General features: G+C 42.8%; 1 protein-coding gene across 1 annotated transcript in view; it reads left to right on the forward strand.

The window, feature by feature from the left end:
- B3GLCT (beta 3-glucosyltransferase) overlaps window positions 1-25134 on the forward strand; it is a 299257-nt gene that overhangs the window by 189705 nt on the left and 84418 nt on the right. The window contains exons 6-7 of the mRNA XM_072134376.1: window positions 3591-3702; window positions 4565-4701. Coding sequence (XP_071990477.1) covers window positions 3591-3702; window positions 4565-4701 — 249 coding nt within the window. The remainder of the gene's footprint in view (window positions 1-3590; window positions 3703-4564; window positions 4702-25134) is intronic.

A 25134-nucleotide genomic window follows, 5' to 3' on the forward strand; every position in this document is an offset into this window, starting at 1 on the left:
ATGTTATGCCTCATAAGACCTCAATGGTCATTGTTTACCTTTTTACATGTGTGATGTGTCATACATCAACTCGTGACTGTTCCAGTCCAGTCAGTTTTTGCCTTGCAGCCTTAGAGAAAGCTTTGTCTGATGCCCCGTGCTTGTATTCCAAATAGCCGTTGTGACCCCAGGCTACGTCCCCGACTCTAATCCTGTGCTGCCTGTCTCGCTCTCCTTCCTGTCCATGAACACAATCTTTCCTTATGACTTTGTAGTACGCCTTGGTTGCCACTGTGGACAAAGTCGTGCCTGTGGAGCGACCTGGTGGCACCACACCCCAGCAAGTCCAACCCGCTTTGCCGCGGTCTCTGATGAAAACCGGGTGCCACTTAGACTCTCCTACCAGTTGTTGGCTTATGTCATTGTCAGCGGTTGTCCAGTGGACAGTAATCATCTTACAAGTACCTGCATTTGGGGATTATCTACTCCATTTTTGGACCTCAAGTCATGTGATCGGCAGTAAGGCTCTTCGACTAATCTTAATGGTGGATAGGAAGTCTCAAATTTGTCTTTCTGTCCACATGTAGGATACTACATATTTATTAGTATTTATTAATGCCAAAAAATGTAAATACCTTGTGACTCATTGATTAAGGGTTTAGACTTTTTTGAGACTTATTTTATGATTAGTATGATGATAGGGGTGGGGCCTTGGAAAAGAGGGTGTTGTTTTGTGGGATAAAGGCCATTAATTAAAATTATTATTGGTGATACAGTATGGCTGTGCAAAGCAAGATTATTAGAATTCTAAAGGAGATTTGCCATTTCTCTGCATGCATTGTGAACTAAACATACCTTGAGAATGCTGTAGCTACACTGATGAAAAAACATATCTTGTTTAATATCTTGTTGAGTGGTTTTTCTTAAAAAAAACAATTATAAAATTCAGGACCTGGGAAAGCCAGGGTTGCATTCATAAACACATTACACAGAGCTTCCTGAACTGCCCAGTTCTGCCCAGGACTAATCAACCTGAGCTGGATGATTCATACACAGTAGCTGGGGGATGGTGCAGCGATTGATTACTTCTGCCTGTCAGGGACAACACAGTCATTGCATCATTCTCTGGAGCAGTGCATAATTAGGGTAAGAGGAGAAGCATGGAAAAGCCACTTGAGTGACAGAGCTTCATTATCATAATTTTATAATTGTTTTTTCAGCAAAACCACACAGTTTACAGATTAAACAAGATATGTTTCTTCATCAGTGTAGCTACAGCATTCTCAAAGTTTATTTGGTTCACAATGAATGAAAACAAATGGTAGATTTCCTTTAAGTTATTGAATTTTTAATCTAGTAAGAAATCAATTAATTTAATATATCAATTTCATATTGTTACAATTGTATTGACCCCGACAAAAGGTAGAATAGAAGTAATTTTTTTTTAACCGAACTGTAAACAACACCAAAAATCCAACTGTGCAGTTTCATAATTTTCCCATTTCAAACCACAAATACTTTTTATATTGGAAATGAAATGGTGACATTAGAAAATATGATTTGTCTGCAACAAAACAAGCCCTCGGATACCCATGTCCATAGAAAAATGAAAGAGTGGTATTTAATAGGTAAATTTTTTGTTTCAGTTTAAACTATTTTTTTTTTTTCATTTAGCAGTCGGTAGGTAAATAATTATAATAAAAAAACTAAATAGAAACCTGTTCAAGACACCACACGACTCAATATCAGCCAGGATGGAGGGACGGCAGTGACTGCTGCACTTATCTACTGATCTGTTACTGGCATTGATCTATCTGATTGTTTTCTTAGTCACAGACTGATGAATATCTTATGCGTAAATTAGGATGACATTGTTAGAACCCCAAGGTCACATTTAAAGTAATGGAAGTCCTAGCTTTGTGTTCTGTATTCATTAAGGAAGTGTTCTGTGGACTCTCAGAGGGGGAACATTAATAGAGAATAGATTTATATAAAAATATGGACCTCTGGCCCAATCTTCTGGGCAGAGCTGCACTTATTAAGACAAACTGGAAGATTTTCACTTAATGAAACGAAGAATGCCAGAAATTTAGTGCAAATTGTACTTGAAATAATTGTATATGATGTGCTAAATGTATTATGTGTTTGTGTTAGATGCTTTTACATGTGTGTTTTTTCAGTGCATTAGATGTAGTAATGATAGTTGTTTTAATGGCACTTTGATCAAAGTTAAAGTGAAGTTTGGTATGAGGTGCTGTGTATGGCTTATTATATCATGGAGCAGAAGGATTCCCAGTCTTCTTCTGCTCTCCCTGCCTTTAAAGCTTCATTATAAAGAGATTTTTAAACCCTAATCTAACTGTTATTTGATCTTCTGCACCCAAGACTTTCTATAAGCCGTCATCCCTTGCTGCTCCTGTGTCCTCTCTCATCCCGGGGCACCTTCAGATGGATGTCCCAGGACGATAGAGGACACAACAGTAGTGTAGTTCAGGTTAAATCAAATAAATATTGTTGCTTTTTTAAACATCTTTTATCCTGGTCACATTCCTTACACTTGCTGTAAGCGCTCACATTACCCGTATGTTGGCTGTTGCATTAGGGGTACAAGTTGGAACTTCTTGGCATTGATCTGCCACATGTCGTGTTACACACTTTGAGGCTTCTCCATTTTGTCATTGTCCCATTCTTATGTCATTTTACCTGGTAGATGATAACTGTCAGTGCTAATGTGAGAAATCTTTGAACTTTTTTATTTTGCTTGTCCAAAATCCAACAATTGATTGTAGTGGAAGGCCGTTGCCGGTTTTTGACACACCAGCAAACAGAAAATCCACCTGGGGTAAAAAGGGGGAAGCGATCGAGTGGAGACTCGCACTCATGAATCGTAAAAGATGTTAAAGAACTATTGTTGAAGAGTTATTTTTTTGTCTGAATAACAGCCATGTTACCATACTACGGTATATCTTACCTTGTAGACATGAAGGTCTGGAATTCTGAAATTTTTACATATGATTGGCTCATTCTGCTGACATCAGGCAATTCAGTTAGGCTACATTCTTACTGCCGTATGGTCGGGGGGGGGGGGCGTTTATATGGCCGACGTATATACGGGTGATATATGTCCCCCATAAATGGCAATGGGGACATGGCGCCCAACGGGAGCTGCACACGTGCGGCATCGTATTGCTCCCTACCCTGTAGAAAGATAGGACATTCCTATCTTTCTTTGGAATACGGCTCCGTGCACAATATATTCCTATGGAGAGTGGCGGGGGTGAGCGGTACTCTACACGTCCTCCTCTCCCCGGCAGTGCCATATGCCCGACGTGCTACAGTACAGCGGGCAACAGCAATGTGAATGTAGCCTTACACAGCAGATGTAATGGCTTTGGCCAGGTTTAGGGTACAATCCCTAGGGAATTATTATGCCATCAAGTGATCAAAAAGCATGTACAATTGCATATCAAGAAAACATTTACTGCTACATGGAATTGGGAGTTTGGAATATGTCAAATTTTGGTTTCAATTTTGGGTGTTTTTAACTTTTCTTTTTCAATATTAGTCAATGTTTATCAACATCATCCTAACTATAGTCATCTCTTTTGTAGTTTTGCAGATACTTACGGCAGCAATTCTTCCTGGATATTTTTTTGTGAAGAAGACACTTCAGTAAACCTTCGAAAACTACTGGAAACACTGGAGAGATTTGACAAATCTAAGGTTTGTTTTGTCAATGTCTACAATGTCAGTATGCTTTTACACAATATTGGTGACCACTTGGATTCTGGACCATCAGTAGAGTCTGGAGAGTAGAGTCTGGGCCGGCGGTGGAGTCTGGGCCGGCGGTGGAGTCTGGGCCGGCGGTGGAGTCTGGGCCGGCGGTGGAGTCTGGGCCGGCGGTGGAGTCTGGGCCATGGGTAGAGTCTGGGCCATGGGTAGAGTCTGGGCCATGGGTAGAGTCTGGGCCATGGGTAGAGTCTGGGCCATGGGTAGAGTCTGGGCCATGGGTAGAGTCTGGGCCATGGGTAGAGTCTGGGCCATGGGTAGAGTCTAAATTTGTTTAAAAAAGTAATGTAAGGTTCTGATGAGCTCTTCCACAAGAATGAATACTTGAATATACGGATTAGAGGTTTGGGGATGTTATACATAAAATATTATACATGTTATACATAAAATAAAACAATTAGAATATTGATGTTAAAGTCCCATAAAACTTCATATTAAATTGCCACTTATTTTTGTGCTTTAATGCAGAGTAATATTACTCTATAAAGGCGTAGCACATGAACATAAAATTCTTCAACATTAACATATCAAGTTCTAATATTAAATATTAACCTTGTACTGAATATGTAGAACAATTTAGGTGACTATTAGTGTATTAGTGTAGTGGGTGTATTCTACAGTGGCTTCAGCCACCATGTGGATGCCATGCTGGTTTACAACACCTCATGTCATGGCTCAATCACCGAGTCTACCTTGGTCCCAACGTGTAGTCATGATGTTTAGTCTTTGGGAAAAGTGCATGCGTGTATATTCTCGTAAATTTATATTCTCTTTTATCTTCTTTTGTTTCTTTTAGGAATATTTTTTGGGAAAAGCACTGTATGATGAGGAGTCTACAATAATTCACCATTATGCCTTTGCTGAAGACCCTACATTTTTTAAGTATCCAGATTTTGCTGCTGGCTGGGCCCTCAGCATGCCACTTGTCAGAAGGTAATTTATTTTTTTTTTTACTTTTTATTTTTTTTATTTTTACCTCTCATAAAAGACTGAAAAGCTAAATTTGGATTTTCCTTTACATTAACTGATAAAAACCCCATACAGAACATGAATTTGTTTGAAGATCTGAGATGTTATACGTTACTGGCGCTGACCTGCTGAGTAAAGGAAACCTATTCTTCATCTAACATAAATTCTAACATATCCCACTGGTAGTCAAAATTGTAAAAATAAGCAAGTTTTATCCTTCTTTTATTTTGCCTTGGGGCTCCAACAACTTATCCAGTTCTTATCTATTGTCAGGCATTTGAAGTGACAGCCAGTACATTGTTAGATGTGTCAGATCTGGCGGATTGTACGGTAGACTGGAATTCTTCGATTTGGATGTTAGAACTTTAACAAAAGAAGAACTTCTATATCTCCCATATGTTTTATCGCCACTAGATTTGTAAACTGAAGAGAAAATGATACTCTTGATGTATTTTGTATGAGTAAGAGGACTTGTGTTTGCCCTTGTTGTATGTCACGTACTGCTAACAACATAACAAAATGAGTATGAGGTCTAGGTTCCTATATAAGGTGCACCGGATTATAAGGCGCACCGGATTATAAGGATGAATGACCAGCAGGTGGCAGACTTGTGCACTGTTCAAGGCAGCTGTTGTCTGTAAGTACGGTTCATGTATAAGACACACTGGACTATAAGGCGCACCTTTGATTTCTGAGAAAATCAAAGGATTTTTTGTAAACCTTATAGTCTGAAAAATACTTATTTACCCAAAAGATCTGTCAGCAGTGTCTGGTCCCTTCAAGAGCAGGAACTCGTAGAGTGTATTATATAGTACTAGAAGAGGGTACTTAAATGCATTGTACCCTTTCAACAAATAATTCATATGGTTTGTGTAATGAAAAGTTATACAATTTTCCAATATGCTTCCGATATCAATTTCTCACGGTTTTCTAGATCTCTGCTTGCTGACATTCTATAGGAAGCTTCTATGTTTACTTCCAGAGGCACAGAAATCTGTCCATGGTCATGTGATGGACACGCAGGTGCACGGCTCTGATTACTCTCAGTGATGATAACGGCTCCTGCACCTGTGTGACGTCACATGACCATGGACAGGTTTCTATCCAATGGAAGTAAACAATAAAGATTTATATGACAGGACAGCAGGCAGAGTTTTTGAAAACTATGAGAAATTGATACAGAAAGTATATTGGAAATTTGTGTAACTTTTCATTACAAAAACCTTATTAATTATTTTTCTGAAAGTCAGAAACCCCTTGAAGGTACAATCCAGTAAAGGTTGCTAGGATGATAGGTGTCCACCCTACGATCACCACAGTATTGGATACTGTATTCATCTTTCCAATCATTTCTTCGGAGCATTCAGCTCTGGGGCAGATGGAGATAACAGGGGGCAGCTCTTGACTATCTTTACTAGTGCCATGGACCTTCAAAGAAGCTTCTTCACTCTCTTAGGTGGGTAAACTGGTGGACATTGGACCTCCCAGTCTGGCAAGCTGTGGGTGAAGGGGTTTGGGGCAAAAGGGTCAGGCACATACCAAATCAATGGAAAGGAGGAAGCCTTCTATCAGCAGAATATCCCTTTAATCAATTGCCTGCTTTTATGTGGAAAATTGTGAGAATTAGGCATCATCAGACCAACCCTAAACTATTGAACTATTATAAATGGAAAAAATGATTTTGTCTGTCTTTGGATGGAATCCGCTGGTCTATAAATTTCCAGGGAATCGTTTTTCCTCTTCATTTCATCTTGGCATTGTATTTGGTTACTTTGCCCACAGTGATGGATATCTGACAGAGGTTAAATAGTCAGGTGTGACCTTTGTTTTAGAGTTAATGCTTCATGCTAATCCGGCCCATACATGGTGTGGTTGTTCTTCTCGCATATCTATTTAGTCTCTTAGCCATGTTCCTGGCAAGAGGGAAGCTGGCTTCTCATTTCCAAACAGATTTATGCAACTTCATTGAAGATATCCATAAAAAGATTTCTGTAGAGAGGTGATTATGATGAGGTCAGCAATGGCTTCTCGCTACTGAGGAACACACTGCTAGTTTCTAAACTGCTTAACGTTCTTGTACAAGATGTGGCCAACAGCAGGGGGTTCAATGTTATGATTTATGAATCTATATACACACATTTTTTTTGCTTTGATGTTTTGGTGTGCCATGGACACCCATAACAACTTTGGTTAGCATCTTTGGTGACCACCTCTAACAATTATCTAGAAGAAAAAACTTACAAGCCAAAGTTTCAAATGTTCTCTTTAAACTCATCTCTTTGGGCAGCCTATCACACTCGCTCACTAACTGCATGAAACGTCAACTCTCCCTTTTACTAATTCATCCTATGTCCTCCTCCTATTGCATATCCGGCAAACACCAGATATAAACCAAGTTCCAGTTCCAAGTACCAAGTTCTCTGTCGTCACTTTTACCTTGGACCGATGATGGCTGGTTCAAGCAGCAGAATTTTATTAAATTATTTATTAAGCTATTTTATATTGTTCCTTTATAAAGAATGACTGGACCATTATGCAACCTCTTAAACCTCTTATGTTACCCCTCATCCTCATAGAATGTAAGCTCTTGTGTCACCCCCTCATCCTCATAGACTGTAAGCTCTTGTGTCACCCCTTCATCCTCATAGACTGTAAGCTCTTGTGTCACCCCCTCATCCTCATAGACTGTAAGCTCTTGTGTCACCCCCTCATCCTCATAGACTGTAAGCTCTTGTGTCACCCCTTCATCCTCATAGACTGTAAGCTCTTGTGTCACCCCCTCATCCTCATAGACTGTAAGCTCTTGTGTCACCCCCTCATCCTCATAGACTGTAAGCTCTTGTGTCACCCCCTCATCCTCATAGACTGTAAGCTCTTGTGTCACCCCTTCATCCTCATAGACTGTAAGCTCTTGTGTCACCCCCTCATCGTCATGGACTGTAATCTCTTGTGTCACCCCCTCATCGTCATGGACTGTAAGCTCTTGTGTCACCCCCTCATCCTCATAGACTGTAAGCTCTTGTGTCACCCCCTCATCCTCATAGACTGTAAGCTCTTGTGTCACCCCCTCATCCTCATAGACTGTAAGCTCTTGTGTCACCCCCTCATCCTCATAGACTGTAAGCTCTTGTGTCACCCCTTCATCCTCATAGACTGTAAGCTCTTGTGTCACCCCCTCATCGTCATGGACTGTAATCTCTTGTGTCACCCCCTCATCGTCATGGACTGTAAGCTCTTGTGTCACCCCCTCATCCTCATAGACTGTAAGCTCTTGTGTCACCCCCTCATCCTCATAGACTGTAAGCTCTTGTGTCACCCCCTCATCGTCATGGACTGTAAGCTCTTGTGTCACCCCCTTATCCTCATAGACTGTAAGCTCTTGTGTCACCCTCTCCTCCTCATAGACTGTAAGCTCTTGTGTCACCCCCTCATCCTCATAGACTGTAAGCTCATATGTCACCCCCTCATCCTCATAGACTGTAAGCTCTTGTGTCACCATCTCATCCTCATAGACTGTAAGCTCTTGTGTCATCGCCTCATCCTCATAGACTGTAAGCTCTTGTGTCACCCCCTCATCCTCATAGTCTGTAAGCTCTTGTGAGCAGGGCCCTCACTCCTTGTCCCATATGAATGTTTGTTCTTTGTAATGTAATATTATATCTGTATATGTCCCCTATGATTTGTAAAGCTACGGAATTTGTTGGCGCTATATAAATAAAGATTATTATGAGATCAAGGTTTGGGTTGTAAGAACATATACCGTATGTACCGGCGTATAAGATGACTTTTGAAGACAGAAAAATCTTCTGTCTAGTCTGGGGTCGTCTTATACGCCGGTAATCCCGACCGCCCGCCGTGTATTCACGGCGGCGGTCGGGTCCCGGTGCATGGATAGGGCTCACGGGCTGAGCCCTCTCCATAGCCGGTAAGTCTTTGCTGCATATTGCAGCAAAGGCTTACCGGTAACAGCCGCGATCGGTGCTAGCACCGATCGCAGGTGTTTTCACAGCTATAGCGGCGCATACTCACCCTTGATGTCTACTCACCCTCGATTCTGGCCCCGATGTCTGCGCGTCTCGTCTTCAGTCTTCCGCGCCGTCTTCTTTCTTCTGCTGGGCGCGTCATACTAGGCGCCTGCCGGGGAAGATCAATGGCGGGCCCAGCAGAAGAAAGAAGACGGCGCGGACATCGGGGGAGCAGTGCAGCACATCGGGGCCACCGGAGGGTGAGTATATAAGTTTATTTTTTTTTAAATGCTGGACTGGGCTGTGCTGTATACTACTGGGGGCAGTGCTGTATACTACTGGGGGCAGTGCTGTATACTACTGGGGGCAGTGCTGTATACTACTGGGGGCAGTGCTGTATACTACTGGGGGCAGTGCTGTATACTACTGGGGGCAGTGCTGTATACTACTGGGGGCAGTGCTGTATACTACTGGGGGCTGTGCTGTATACTACTGGGGGCTGTGCTGTATACTACTGGGGGCTGTGCTGTATACTACTGGGGGCAGTGCTGAATACTACTGGGGGCAGTGCTGTATACTACTGGGGGCAGTGCTGTATACTACTGGGGGCTGTGCTGTATACTACTGGGGGCAGTGCTGTATACTACTGGGGGCAAGCTGTATACTACTGGGGGCAGTGCTGTATACTACTGGGGGCAGTGCTGTATACTACTGGGGGCAGTGCTGTATACTACTCGGGGCTGTGCTGTATACTACTGGGGGCTGTGCTGTATACTACTGGGGGCTGTGCTGTATACTACTGGGGGCAGTGCTGTATACTACTGGGGGCAAGCTGTATACTACTGGGGGCTGTGCTGTATACTACTGGGGGCTGTGCTGTATACTACTGGGGGCTGTGCTGTATACTACTGGGGGCAGGCTGTATACTACTGGGGGCAGTGCTGTATACTACTGGGGGCAGTGCTGTATACTACTGGGGGCAGTGCTGTATACTACTGGGGGCTGTGCTGTATACTACTGGGGGCAGGCTGTATACTACTGGGGGCAGTGCTGTATACTACTGGGGGCAGTGCTGTATACTACTGGGGGCAGGCTGTATACTACTGGGGGCAGTGCTGTATACTACTGGGGGCAGTGCTGTATACTACTGGGGGCAGTGCTGTATACTACTGGGGGCAGTGCTGTATACTACTGGGGGCAGTGCTGTATACTACTGGGGGCAGTGCTGTATACTACTGGGGGCTGTGCTGTATACTACTGGGGGCTGTGCTGTATACTACTGGGGGCTGTGCTGTATACTACTGGGGGCTGTGCTGTATACTACTGGGGGCTGTGCTGTATACTACTGGGGGCTGTGCTGTATACTACTGGGGGCTGTGCTGTATACTACTGGGGGCTGTGCTGTATACTACTGGGACTGAGGGCAGTAGTATACACTGTAGGGTGACTGTCAGGGTGACAAACAGAAGCCATGAAGTTCCACAACGTCATGGTGTCTTCATGCACTGCTGCCCATGACTTTGGGGAATGTTATGGTGGCTTAAGGGGCTAACATATGATCATAGAAGGGGAAGAAAACACAAATAACATTGCCGGATTAGCATTTTTCAGTTTTTGTTTGTTATTTCTATGAACCTCTTAAGAAAAAAAGAATTGATAGTTCACCCATGTTTGATATCCATTATTATATGGTTCAATTTAAAAATAAAACTTCTCCTGGATTTTTAATTTAAAAGTCCTGGGCACCAACATAACAGTGACTTTCCACCCTGTATGATTATTCCTGGTTGTCGGCCAGCAAATATTAAGCAAAAAAAACACTGATCCTGTTTTACTTTTGTCCCAAACTCTCCCATTTATGGATTCCATTAAACCCAGAAATGTGACTACTTTGGTTTCCTATACAGCAGATAACATTCTCACCAATAGTCAAGGTTAGGGCTATACAGTTAGCCCTCAGGTTACGTACCAGATAGGTTCTTTGGGTCTGTTCTTACGTTAAATTTGTATGTAAGGCGTAACTTATAATTGCAACTTCAGACAATTTTTTTTTTGGCCCAGTAGCAATATTCTAATCTTTTTTGCTTTAATGGGTACAAAGATTATCAATAAGGCTTCATTACAGACACGTTACAGCTGAACATTACAGCCTGGGACTAACGCCTCATTCACACGGCCGTTGGGGGACGTATATACGTTGGATATATACGTCCCACATAGGCCGGCAATGGGCGCATGGTGCCGTATGGGTTCTGTAGCTGGGACAAAGATAGGACATGTCCCTCCTTTCCCTAGAATATGGCACTGTGCCCTATGTTTCTCTATGGAGAGGGGCGGGTGTAAGCGGCACTCACCCTCTCCTCCTCTCCGCGGCACCGGCTTGTGCCCGCCATGCTATGGTAGAGCGGGCACACGTTAGCACGAATTTAGCCTAAAGTAAAGCATCCAGAGATCTTCACTAGAGGTCTGTCTGTAACTAGGGGTCATCTGTAAATCAGGTGTCCATTAGTAGAGGACCGCCTGTATCCAAATTATTACAATGATGGATCCAGTCGTTTGAGAAAATTCCATTCAAAGATGGAACAGATTTTTAGTTCATATCAATTATGATGTTTTATTCGCCACATGTGAATAATGTCTTTGACAATTGTCTCATTGTGGAGCTGTAACATTTGGCACATGTGGGGAATAAACCCCCTTATCTGTCTGAACTAAGCTCACTCTTCTTTGGTATGAACATATATTTCAATGCAGACCAGACAGACAATCGGAAACAATCACTATTTAAAAATGGTGAAATGGATAAAGCCTTTTTGATATAGGGGGAAGTACAATGTAGAAACAGGTTCTTTCTTTGATTATGTATGTTTCATTGCAGAATGCTAGGACTATGAATGTGTTTTTGGTTTTTTTTAATCATTAAAGGGGTTGGCCATTATTGGGGGTTGGACATTAGGTTATTTACCAATTTGCATCTAGTAATAGTTCTGCTCTCCTTTCTTGATATGTAAAGTGAAGCCTCCTGTATTTTACGTCATCGGCCAGACATTCCTGTCCATAACATGGCCGCAGATAGAGGGTGAATTAAACTATTCATAGTATTCAGAATGCTGACAAAGGCATTATTAAAATCTGTATAGCATGGGCTTTTTGGAGCCTGTCACCAGCTAAAAATTACCAGCTAAAAATCCTGTTGACAGGTTCACTTTAAGAATCGCCAAAATCGACTGCAGAGGCAACGAGCTAAGAGAGATCAGCCCATGAGCCCTCTTCAAACATCCTTATTGGCACTGTAACATACTGTGTCATTAAGGGGTTAAAAAAAGACTAACTACCTGACCCCACCGCTAGAGGGAGCTAAGAAGCTTAGTGTATACTGGGTGGAATCTATGAAGACTGGCATTTTAAACAGCAGTCTTAATCCCCATGCAAACAAGGAATAGTAAATCTCCCGCACTGCGTTGTACTGAATACTCTAGCCAACTCTTTTTGGTTATAGTCAGTTTCTTAACTTTTTGTCTATATATATTTTTTTTAATTTTGCTTTTATTATTTTTCTACAGAAAAGAAACTTTTTTTCTATTTTTCTAAAAAAACACATGCTGTTCCTTATAAAAAACGAAAGTGCTTTATTACTTCGCCGTTTGTTGTGATGGGTTATCGGTCAGACGTTCTCCGCAGTCGTCCATACTCGCACCTTCCCCGTTGTGATAGACATTGCCGTATTCATTCATGTATAATTGTGCCTTATAATAGGAATTGTCAATGTTGGAATCTGGCACCTGCAGATATCGGATCTGTCTTTTCTTTTAACCTGAAAGAATGAGAATTAGTTAATTATGTGGTGAGATGAAGTGTTCTTTATTATACTTAATGTAAGCAATTGAATTGCTGTTCTCTTAGCTGTCGCAATGACAAAACTTGTTTTATTGAGCCAGAAATAAATGTATTGTGAATTTAGATGAATCTCTGTGCATTGTAGATGTGTTTTCAATGTTTTTCTCAAATCTTTCCTATCAATAGCACAGAATGTGTCCTTTTTTATATATAATCTATGTGTGATGAAGAATTTAAAGGGATATTCCTATAACACAAACTTGTGCCTCACAAATGTACTGAGTAGTGAGGTGTCCGCGCATGCACAAATTTCTCAATTTACAGGCAGTCCCCGGGTTATGTACAAGATAGGGTCTGTAGGTTTATTCTTAGAATTTGTATGTAAGTCGGAACTGTATATTTTACAATTGTAACCCCACCCAGAATTTTTTTGGTCTATGTGAGAATTTGAGTTTGAAAATGTTGGATTGTCACAAGAACCAGGATTAACAATAAAGTTTAATTGCAGACACCTTTGGTAATTGTTACAGCTGATCATTGTAGTCTAAGGCTAAAATAAAGTAAGTTTCCAACATCCAGGGGTCCGTTTGTAACTAGGGGTCATCTATAAGTCGGTTGTTCTTAAGTAGGGGACCGCCTGTACTTCTATGAGACTAAGGTGCGGATCCACAATGGCATGTCCATTGCGTGTTGTTTCCGCTTTGCTTCCATTGTCCCGTATCTGTTTTTATGCTTCAGTTATGCTTCTTTTTTTTCCATGTCTGCAAAAAAAAGTAAAATGTAATATTAATAAAATAATATTAAATACCACAAGTAGAGATGAAAACTCTGCCCAGATCTGCAAACGTCTACTGTGATCTATACTTTTTCTCCATACGTTCAAATTTAGCTCCTATCACTCAGTGATGCTCAGTGCAAAATTCTAGGGTGTGGGCGGGGACTCTCTAAGCAGACATATTATTATCCCTCTAGTTCTGTGGGGTGACAATGTGGTTAGATTATCAGGGTATAGGTGTATGTACACTTTCATCTGGCTTCTGACATTGTACGAACACACTGACACATAGAGAGATGAGACAGATCAGTGATGCCTATTACACAGAGGCATGACAGACAGAGGCCTGCCTCCCCTTTATCCCGGATCACTTATCTGCCTAGAGTTTGCATCTTCTGTTTCCTCATGATGTTATGTTTGCTGGCAGGAAGTGAGTGTCAGTGTGAGCTCCGTGCTGGACTGCAGTGGGGAGCGGCTACAGGCACAGAGCAGGGAGAGAAATCTCAGCAGCACGGCCATCACACAGAAATCCAGGATGGCGGCCCCACCCTAAAGTCAGAAGTTACAGGGTCGTGTCTAGGGGCAGCTGAAATTGTGTACACCAGCACTGATAGAGAGAGGTTGGACGTATATCTGTGAAATGCTGCATTTTTGTTTATAACAGTGATTTACAGAATGTGTTATATGGTTATCCTGAGTACATATAAGAAACTTGTCTTCGTGGGTAGTTGCTTCATGGTAGATACCAGAGATGTTTTCTCTGCTTGTAGTAAGGCTGAACCTAGACGAACATAAGCAGTATGGCTACGGAAATTCAGATAGTGGGGGTCATTTACTAAGGGCCCGATTTGCGTTTTTCCGACGGGTTAGCCGAATTTTTCCATTTTGCGCAGATTTTCCCTGTATTGCCCTGGGATTTTGGCGCACGCGATCGGATTGTGGCCGATCGGATCGGCGCCGCCATGCACGCACTGGAAATCGGGGCCTGTGGCCGTAAAAAACCTGACGGATTCAGGAAAACCGCCGCATTTTTTAAAAAAAAGTGTCGCTCGACACGCGCTTATCTGCACCCACGATAGGACGGTGAACTTCAGTGCATTCCGATGGTCTTCAGTGCAGCAGCGACACCTAGTGGATGTCGGAGGAACTGCCTTAGTGAATCCCGGCCGGACCCGAATCCATCACAGAGAACGCGCCACTGGATCGCGAATGGACCGGGTAAGTAAATCTGCCCCATTGACTTGAGCATTTACACGGTTACCCACAATTGGTGTACTGCTTTATGCAGCTTAACACCCAGTATGTATTAAGAAGACTTAATTTGGGGCATCAGCTGTCATTTCTGTTGCTTGCGGCTTGCATGTATGAGACCTTGGAGTAAAGGATTTACAATGCTTAAATTGCCAGACTTTAATAGAAATCTAATAATTGTTAGAGCAACTTGTGTGTTCCCCTTGGCTTAATGAGCCTAGGTGACCTCTGTGACCTTTATACCTAAACTACTGACTAGATGAATTTCTGAAGCAAAGTCAGTATTTATTTTTATTGCCAGCTTCGGGTCTGCGCTTTACAAGTGCCTAAGGGAGCATTTTAAGGAAGATAGAAGATTTTTTTCTTCTGGAATTATTTATCATTGCATTTATTGGGAAATTTTATATTCATTTCTAGAGGTTATGGGTTTGGAATATTTTCCATGCCAGCCTAATGTATATTATACAAATTGCAGCGAGGGAACGTTGGGTCTTCCATCTTTATCAAAAAGTCTCCTCTGTGAATGAAACATAAACTCCTTCCCTTCCAAAATAAACAATCATCTCTTTCTTAGGCCACTGGAGACCAATATGTGGTTTATAGGAACATTTATGAAAGACGAGAGATGGCTCTAGAAAGATTGTACCACAGTGTTTATAAGGAATCCCAACCCATTGCCATGTATGAAATGATATTTCGGGAAGAACTCGCATCGGGCTCAAGTGACCTTTTAAAGACATGAAAAACAACAGAACACAATGAATTGTATCAGGCTTCGACTATCCATGTGTCATTAGTAGAACGTCAGTAGTGTCCCTGGGCTAACCTATGTAATTCATTATTTTAATTTTGATGATAATAAAGGTCACGAATGTCAGAATATAACAGCTAAAACATTTAAGCAAGATAGAAACGCTCCTAAGAGGATTTCACCATAAATTAAATGAACATTAACTTGGAAAAGTAAATGTCTTAAGACAGCAGCACTGATGTACTGGTACATTTATTAATACTGACACACCCTTTGGAGGAACCAGGAACCTTAAAAGGACGTGACACACACTATTTAAAGCAGGAGTACAGCACCTTTATTGGTTGACCCTACTGGAGACCTCAGCCCCAGCTATAAATACTGGAGACCCCAGACTCGGCTAATAATACTGTAGACCTCAGACCCAGCCATTCATACTGTAGACCTCAGACCCAGCCAATAATCCTGGAGACACCAGACCCAGCCAATAATGCTGGAGACCCAAGGGCAAGCCAATAATACAGGAGACTCCAGACCTAGCCAATAATACTGGAGAACCCAGACCCAGCCATTAATACTGGAGACTCGAGACCCAGCCAATAATAGTGGAGACTCGAGACCCAGCCAATAATAGTGGAGACTGCAGACCTGACCACTAATACTGTAGACCCAAGACCCAGCCAATAATACTGGAGACCCAAGACCCAGCCAATAATACTGGAGACCCAAGACCCAGCCAATAATGCTGGAGACCCAAGACCCAGCCAAGAATACTGGAGACCCCAGACCTAACCTCTAATACTGGAGACCCCAGACCTAACCTCTAATACTGGAGACCCCAGACCTAACCTCTTATACTGGAGACCCCAGACCTGACCTCTAATACTGGAGACCCCAGACCCAGCCATTAATACTGTAGACCCCAGACCCAGCCATTAATACTGTAGACCCCAGACCCAGCCAATAATACTGGAGACCCCAGACCCAGCCAATAATACTGTAGACCTCAGACCCAGCCATTGATACTGTAGACCTCAGACCTAGCCAACAATACTATAGACCCAAGACCCAGCCAATAATACTGGAGACCCCAGACCCAGCCATTGATACTGTAGACCTCAGACCCAGCCATTGATACTGTAGACCTCAGACCCAGCCATTGATACTGTAGACCTCAGACCCAGCCATCGATACTGTAGACCCCATACCCAGCCATTAATACTGGAGACCCCAGACCCAGCCAATCATACTGGAGAACCCAGACCCAGCCAATAATACTGGAGACCCAAGACCCAGCCAATAATGCTGGAGACCCAAGACCCAGCCAACAATACTGGAGACCCCAGACCTGACCTCTAATACTGGAGACCCCAGACCTGACCTCTAATACTGGAGACCCCAGACCCAGCCATTAATACTGGAGACCCCAGACCCAGCCAATAATACTGGAGACCCCAGACCCAGCCAATAATACTGGAGACCCCAGACCCAGCCAATAATACTGGAGACCCCAGACCCAGCCAATAATACTGTAGACCCCAGACCCAGCCAATAATACTGTAGACCCCAGACCCAGCCATTGATACTGTAGACCTCAGACCCAGCCATTGATACTGTTGACCTCAGACCCAGCCAATAATACTGTAGACCTCAGACCCAGCCATTGATACTGTAGACCTCAGACCCAGCCATTGATACTGTAGACCTCAGACCCAGCCATTGATACTGTAGACCTCAGACCCAGCCAATAATGCTGTAGATCCAAGGGCAAGCCAATAATACTCCGGACATCCACATTCTGGAATATTTCACTGACTATCACTGAATCATAGGAGCTAAAACAGCAATAAAACTGAGTAAAATTTACAAGGGATTAAAAATGATGTTTATTGTGTAAACATCACTAGGGGATTATAATTTGAGAACTTTACTACAGTGCAGTATAGATGAATCCAAGGGGAATCCAGCACTCGCAGGTATCTGACCAATATGTGTATTTTCGTCCAACCACTGTTTGTTTTGTCTGTTTTTGTTGTGGTTGTTGTGACTTTTGTCTGGAATTTGCAAAGGGAGAAATTGGAGTTCATGACTAAATTTAGGCCAAGGTGCGGCACATTTGTGTGTCTGAAAACCCATTGAAGGGGAGTTTGTTTGCAACATTTAGATTTCTGTCTAGATTGATCTTAGAATCTTTTTGTTGTTGTTGTTGTTTTTTATTTCTTTCAGATGTCGTCACATGCTCTGTAGCATCACACTCACTACTAGAGTAGTGTGTTTTTGTTTATCCCATATTAGTAATTTGTAATATAAATTGACTTCTTGTGCTCTTATTTGGAACAGATTTCCACATAGAACATTCTTGTACAAGTCTGTAATGTATTTTTCTTTTTAAAACATTTCCAAAGGTATCTTGTTTTTAACAGTAACACACTCCGGAATATGTCATGCAGAATTACCACATCTTAGGAAATATTGACCAGACATTAAGATTTAGAAATATTTGACTAATATGAAATATTCATTGTCAACGGAAGTCAAATATTTTTTGAGGGTTTTCTACATCTCCTTACTAGTGACTCTTAGGAACTCTGCGTTTATTAATGGTTTTAGACTGGTTACACCATTGCTGGTCGAGCACCTGAATTTGCATAGACTGGTGCAGCTGGAAAACTTTCTGTTGGTTAAATATATATGTGCAGCTGGAAAACTTTCTGTTGGATATATATATATATATATATATATTTACAGCTTGCTAAGAGATTGCAGAATGTAGCCCCTGCCTCACGCATGCAATTCACCCCTTGATTGGACACTCCCTGCCCACCCATGGGAGGTTCTAATTTCCCAAACATTGTGTGGGGTAGCTGAAACCTAAACGGATCATAACTTTTTAACGGAAGTTCATATACAGGTGGTATTTGTGAAATTGGATTTGGCCGGGCCCAAACACAACTTGGCTACCCACTAGCAGTTCTAGGCTCAGGTGGGAGTTCTGTTTGCAAGATCTAGAGAATCTAATCAATTAACACCTAGTGAGTACAATATCTCTATAACTCATGAAATTGCAGGTCCCCTCTGTCTACAGAGATTCTTTTAAGCATGGGTTGTTCCCCCTATACTAGTGGAGAATCAATGGCTGTAAGTCTCAACTTGCAAGCAAGGCAGTCTTAATCAGCAAAGTCCGTAAGAAGAGCTCTTGGTTTCCCACCTTGGTTCTTGCTAGGCAGCAAGGTATGTGAGTTTTATCGCTTGGAGCTTTTGAAACTGGACCTCATGCTGAGCCAGACGTCTATCCTCGCATCACATCCTAAATGAAGTTTTTAATCCACAGTAAAACAGGTGGGACTCGGGCACAGGTTAGGTGAATGTGAGACTACAATTTCATGTAAAATACATCTTCTTGAAAAGGTGACACGTTTATGCAGTATCGCTCTTAATCATACCCGTGTGCTACCGCGCCTGTAAAACTTTAAATAGCATGGATACTGTTACTGGATGCACTGCAAGCAACCGACTACTGCCAAACTTAGTGGTGATCACATGACCTGCCTAGGCAGGTGCAGGACATGTGATCAACGGCCATCTTGTGTCCGGTGTCCGCTCCGCGTGGACAAAATCAACTGACTGATTAAAGGGCAGTAGCATTTTAATTCTTCATTACATTGTATGTCACAGCATTTTTCTGCTAAGGGGAGCTAAATTTACATAACTAATTATATATTAGCGTATATTTTAACCGGTTCGCGACCGCCCGCCGTGTATTCACGGCGGCGGTCGCGTCGCGCTGCATGGAGAGGGCTCACGGGCTGAGCCCTCTCCATAGCCGGTAAGTCTTTGCTGCATATTGCAGCAAAGGCTTACCGGTAACACCCGCGATCGGTGCTAGCACTGATCGCGTGTGTTTTCACAGCGTGGGCTGCCGGCAAAGCTGCCGGCAGCCTCAAACAGATAGCGGCGCATGGGCGCCGCCATCTTACCTGGGATCGCCGCTCCCCGTGGCGTCATCGGGGGGCGGCGATCCGTCTCCATGGTAGCCTCGGGTCTTCTGAAGACCCGAGGCTATTTCGTTTTAACCCCTTCATTACAATGTGCTGATAGCACATTGTAATGAATGAGGAAGAAAATCCCCATATACTGCCATACTGTAGTATGGCAGTATATGATAGGATCGATCAGACAACCTAGGGTTAAAGTACCCTAGGGAGTCTATAAAATAGTATAAATAAAAATAAAAAAAAGTTTAAAAAAGAAAATTATAATAAAAAAACCTAAAATTTTAAATCCCCCCCCCTTTCCCTAGAACTGACATAAATATAAATAAACAGTAAAAATCATAAACACATCAGGTATCGATGCGTCCGAAAATGCCGGATCTATCAAAATATGATAACGGTTTTTCAATGCGTTTAACCCTGTAATGGAAAATAGCGCCCAAAGTCGAAAATGGCACTTTTTTGCCATTTTGAAAAATCTAAAAAAATCAATAAAAAGTGATCAAAAGGTCGTACAGTCCTAAAGGTGGGGAGTGAAAAATGGACATGAAAAAACAGGAAAGGGCCCGGTCCTTAACTGGTTAAGGACCCATTTGTATATGCATTATGCCTATTCCTGGAACACAGAAGGTGAGTACAAACTTATATTTGTCCCATATTATTTAATCAACAACCTGACATGAGACGAATGTTGTGACTTAATATTTCCCGTATTCTCTACAATAGAGTAACATTAATTCAATGGCACTGTATATTCTAAGACGGGTTCACATTTGTGGCATATGAAAAATGTACTTTTTGAAAATACAGTGGTGGAGATTCATTTTTCTGGCAAAGAAGGCACGGGACTCTCCCTTGCCACTTGCATGCCACTATGGGCATGTTTGGGGTGAAAAATGGGTGGACAGTGGGACTGGTGGGCGGAAAATGGGCAGGGACTATAACAAAGGCTGTGCCAGTTCTGATTTTGTCTACAGGTCAGATCTGGTTGGGTTTGTGCCCTTATCCACTCGCAGGAGCAGGGCTGGCGCCAGCACTGGGAATACCTGGGCAAGTGCTGGGACCAGGGCTGCTGGGAGGGGCACATAAGGCTGTACATATGAAGGGGGCTTTATATAAAATTAACCATGAGGTGGCTAAATGGTATTCTAAATTAGGGAATATTCTAGGGAACAGGAGACTGTTTTATTTTCTGAATGTTTAATGCCGCCACCTGAGTTTACTGCAAAGGGGCCCACTGTTGACAAAGATCTCAAGTTTTTAAAAGAGAACCTATCGTGAGGATTTGGGCCCACAAGACTTTACCTGGATGGTCACAGGATCACAGGATCACCGTAAGTCCTTCTGAATGTTGAGAGATCCAGCACTAAGCAAAAATAAATAAAAACTGCTTGACTGATGACCTGTAAGGATTCACATCGTCCAAGTCATTCTCAGATGTCTCCTCCTGTCTTGAGTATTGTCCCGTAAGACAAGTGCAAGACCGTTTGCTACCGATTTTTTTGGCTAAATCCTCCTGACAGATTCCCTTTACGATCACTGCGTGCATTGAATAGGTGTTCGAGTTGTTTGCTTCCAGTTAAGACTTTAGAACTGAAGAACTTTTCTATATCTGTGAATTGTTCATTTCCTTTAGTGTTGTCATCCTGAACTGTGTGGTAAAAAATGACTTACAGATTCACAAACTTATATATGACTTTTCTTTAAAGTTGGTTATCTTGTGCCTAGTCCCAGTGTATCTCAAGCCAAAAATAAGAATGTATCTGTGCATGTTGTTCTGAGCAGAAAATGTTTATCCTTCTATTATTCTCATAGAATATCCGGAATGTTCATGTTCGCAGTTTCTGCATTTAACAAGCCCGCTATGTTTTATTCAACACAACGCAATTTAATTTTAACAGGTTTTTTTGGGTGTCGCTCAAAGTCGTGGAAACCAAGACCACTTTATTCTAAATGAGACTAAACAATGTATGAACTGTACGATGCCAGAAACAAAATGTGCTGCCAGTAAGAAATCTAAAGGTTAAACAATACATGCTCCTAACGATGCTTTAATTGTAGCATAGTTGAGGAGAGGCAGATGCGTTGTAGGCCCCCGCTAGGATGTTTTTACATGCTAAAGTAGGATCAAAAAATGAGTCGGACTATAAAACCATTGGATGTATGCCTAGAAACCCAAAACATTTTGGGCATTGTCTTTTCTGTTGAAGATTGTTTTATATGTACAGTAATGCCGCTATGATTATTTTGGAAGGCTTTCGAGGTGGATGAAAGGTGTTTACTGCTTTGAGAACCAACTCTCCAGCTTCCAGGGCTTCTGCTCTAGTAGGAACCCACATCATAACATCATGTTTATTGTGCACAAGATGGCCAAGCCACGATGGCCGAGAATCCGATTTTGGCTAACCTGACATGTCTACAATGTCTGACATTAAATTTCAAAAGCCCCAGAGGGTCCAAAAGCCCCAGAGATCAGGCATTGTAACCACCAGGAGGCCTCCAGATAGGTATGATATTTTTTTTCTTCGTGGGTCATGAAGCCTCTCTTAACCTAAAACAGTCAATTGGTGGGGAGGACACTACTCATTTAAAGGTTGTTTGATGTGACATTTTACAAAACAGGTTCCTTTAATAAAATAATATGCACTTAACTGCTTTGCACTGATATTTCCCTCTCATGCATTCATAAATCCTTCTGGTCTTCTGACCAGTAGGGAGGTTTTCTAGCATTGGTCACATGTTATCTGCTGTCTGACTGTATCACACATGCGTAAAACAACAGATAATACACCAGGGATGCAGCAATAGTGAGCTGTATTTGACTGAGCTGTCTACTGTGAGATTTAAGAGGAGGGGTCATGATTTAGGGAGGGATAAAGTAATATACGGAGCTGTATGCTGTGAGATGGGAGGGATACAGAAGTATTGATCTATATTAAAGGGAACCTGTCACGAGGAGACCCATTTTTAGCTCTCCCCCAGTCCCCACAGAGCATAGTACATACACTGCCAAAGTGTTTTTGTATTAAAAATTGGTTTTACAGAAAAAAAAGATATGTTATATTGTACCTTTCATTAGCATCTGCTGTGTGACTAGGCAGTTGCCTATTGGGAGCGTCTGGAAAGGAGCAGTTCCCCCCCACCCTTGGGAAACATGTGACCTTTTCAAATATACAAATAACTCCCCACACTCGGGATTGGCTGTAGAGGAGCAGGGGGCGTCGCTAAGTCCAGTGATGGGCGTTTTCATATATTTGAAAAGGTCACTTGGAGAAACTGTTTCCCATGGGTGGGGGAGAACTGCTCCTTTCCAGCCACTCCCAATTGGCAACTGCCTAGTCACACAGCAGATGCTAATGAAATGTACAATATAACATATATTTTTTTCTGTAAAACCAATTTTTTATACAAAAACACTGTGGCAGTGTATGTACTATGCTCTGTGGGGACTGGGGGAGTGCTAAAAATGGGTCTCCTGGTGACAGGTTCCCTTTAAGTTGAGCTGTCTATTGAGACATGGTTGAGCTGCCGGACTGATAGAGCTTATAAAAGAATCCAGTATATGAAGAGGGAGGGGGTGGATCATCTGAATCTTACCTAGACATATTTTCTTGAGGAAACTTTATTTTCTCTTTATGAATATGGTAGGCAGTAAAGGAAAAAGTTGCCATAGGTGTAAATAGCTATTTAGTCACAATTAAAGAGTTTTTGTACAAGATATAGTGCCAGGGACTTATTTTATTCCATTTTTATTATAAAGCGTCACAATATTGTATAGGCTCCGATAGGGGTCACCAGTTTAAGTTTAATTCATACTAGGGACGATTTCTTTAAAATGCCCATGCCAAAAGAATAATTAGTTATCGTATATACTCGTGTATAAGCCGAGTTTTTCAGCACAAAAAATGTGCTGAAAAACGTCCCCTCGCCTTATACACGAGTCATACATAAGTCATACAGTCATAAAAAATATTTAAATAATAAACTTATATACTCACCCTCCGGTGGCCCCGACCTGCAGCGCTGCTCCCCCGATGTCCACGCGGGCCCTCTTCTGGCTTCCGCGTCCGTCTTCTGTCATCTCTAACCTCATGCTGGTCGCCGCCATGTTTTTCTTCCAGGCAGCGCCTAGTATGACGTCAGCAGCGGCGCGTCATACTAGGTGCCGTCAGGGAGAGAGAACAATGCCGGTGCCCAGCACGAAGTTAGAGAAGAAAGAAGACCGGCGCCGAAGCCAGAAGAGGGCCCGCGCGGACATCGGGGGAGCAGCGCTGCGCATCGGGGCCACTGGAGGGTGAGTATATAAGTTTATTATTTTCTTTAAATGCTGGGCTGGCTGTATATTACTGGGGGCGGTGCTGTATATTACTGGGGGCGGTGCTGTATATTACTGGGGGCGGTGCTGTATATTACTGGGGGCAGTGCTGTATACTACTGGGGGCAGTGCTGTATACTACTGGGGGCAGTGCTGTATACTACTGGGGGCAGTGCTGTATACTACTGGGGGCAGTGCTGTATACTACTGGGGGCAGTGCTGTATACTACTGGGGGCAGTGCTGTATACTACTGGGGGCAAGCTGTATACTACTGGGGGCTGTGCTGTATACTACTGGGGGCAGTGCTGTATACTACTGGGGGCAGTGCTGTATACTACTGGGGGCTGTGCTGTATACTACTGGGGGCAGTGCTGTATACTACTGGGGGCAAGCTGTATACTACTGGGGGCAGTGCTGTATACTACTGGGGGCAGTGCTGTATACTACTGGGGACTGGCTGTATACTACTGGGGACTGGCTGTATACTACTGGGGGCAGTGCTGTATACTACTGGGGGCAGTGCTGTATACTACTGGGGGCAGTGCTGTATACTACTGGGGGCAGTGCTGTATACTACTGGGGGCAGTGCTGTATACTACTGGGGGCAGTGCTGTATACTACTGGGGGCAGTGCTGTATACTACTGGGGGCTGTGCTGTATACTACTGGGGACTGGCTGTATACTACTGGGGGCAAGCTGTATACTACGGTGGGCAGGCTTTATACATACTGGGGGGGTCTGTGACCAATGCATTTCCCACCCTCGGCTTATACTCGAGTCAATAGTTTTACCCAGTTTTTGATGGTAAAATTAGGGGTCTCAGCGGTATATAAAGAAATTAATCAAGGTTCATAGCCCTAATCTATGACCCCTGAACTTTTTACTAATTGGTTTTCCCCATGGGATAGGGCCTAACTTGCTGATCAGTGGAGGTCTCAGTGCTGAGACCCCACAGATCACGAAAAAGAGGGGTCCAATTGGGTCCTACGTACCTCTGTCGGACCCCTCGTCGCTCTGTCAGACTAATGGAGCAGACGGCCGCGCATGACCGTTCTGCTCCATTAATCTCTATGGAGCTGACGGAAATTGTCGGAAGCTGCGCTCGGCCATCTTAGTCTGATGGACCACTCGTTTCCGAGATCTGCGGGGGTCTCAGCACTGAGACCCCCACTGATCAGCAAGTTAGGCCCCATCCCATGGATGGGGCCTAACTTTTCTTTGTGGGAGACAATTTTTTCAGAATTTGCCTAGAAGTTGAGATATAAGAAAGTAAAGTTCCAGGGATACATAACCCGTTGTAATTTATAAATGGGAGTCAACCGCATATGATCGTATAGTTATTATTCAAGAGTATTAGGCAGCTAATTAATAATGCTCACGTGTAGTGTAAATTGTGGAAAAGATTACTTCATTTCTCTTTTTGTATAACTTTTTGAGCTTTTTGAATTTTTATGTATTGCTCTGTTGTTTAAGAGCTCTCCCAAAGGATTAATGAATGTTAACCATCTCT

The sequence above is a fragment of the Engystomops pustulosus genome, chromosome 2 (genome assembly GCF_040894005.1).
Source record: "Engystomops pustulosus chromosome 2, aEngPut4.maternal, whole genome shotgun sequence".
In the NCBI taxonomy this organism is placed as follows: Eukaryota; Metazoa; Chordata; class Amphibia; order Anura; family Leptodactylidae; genus Engystomops; species Engystomops pustulosus.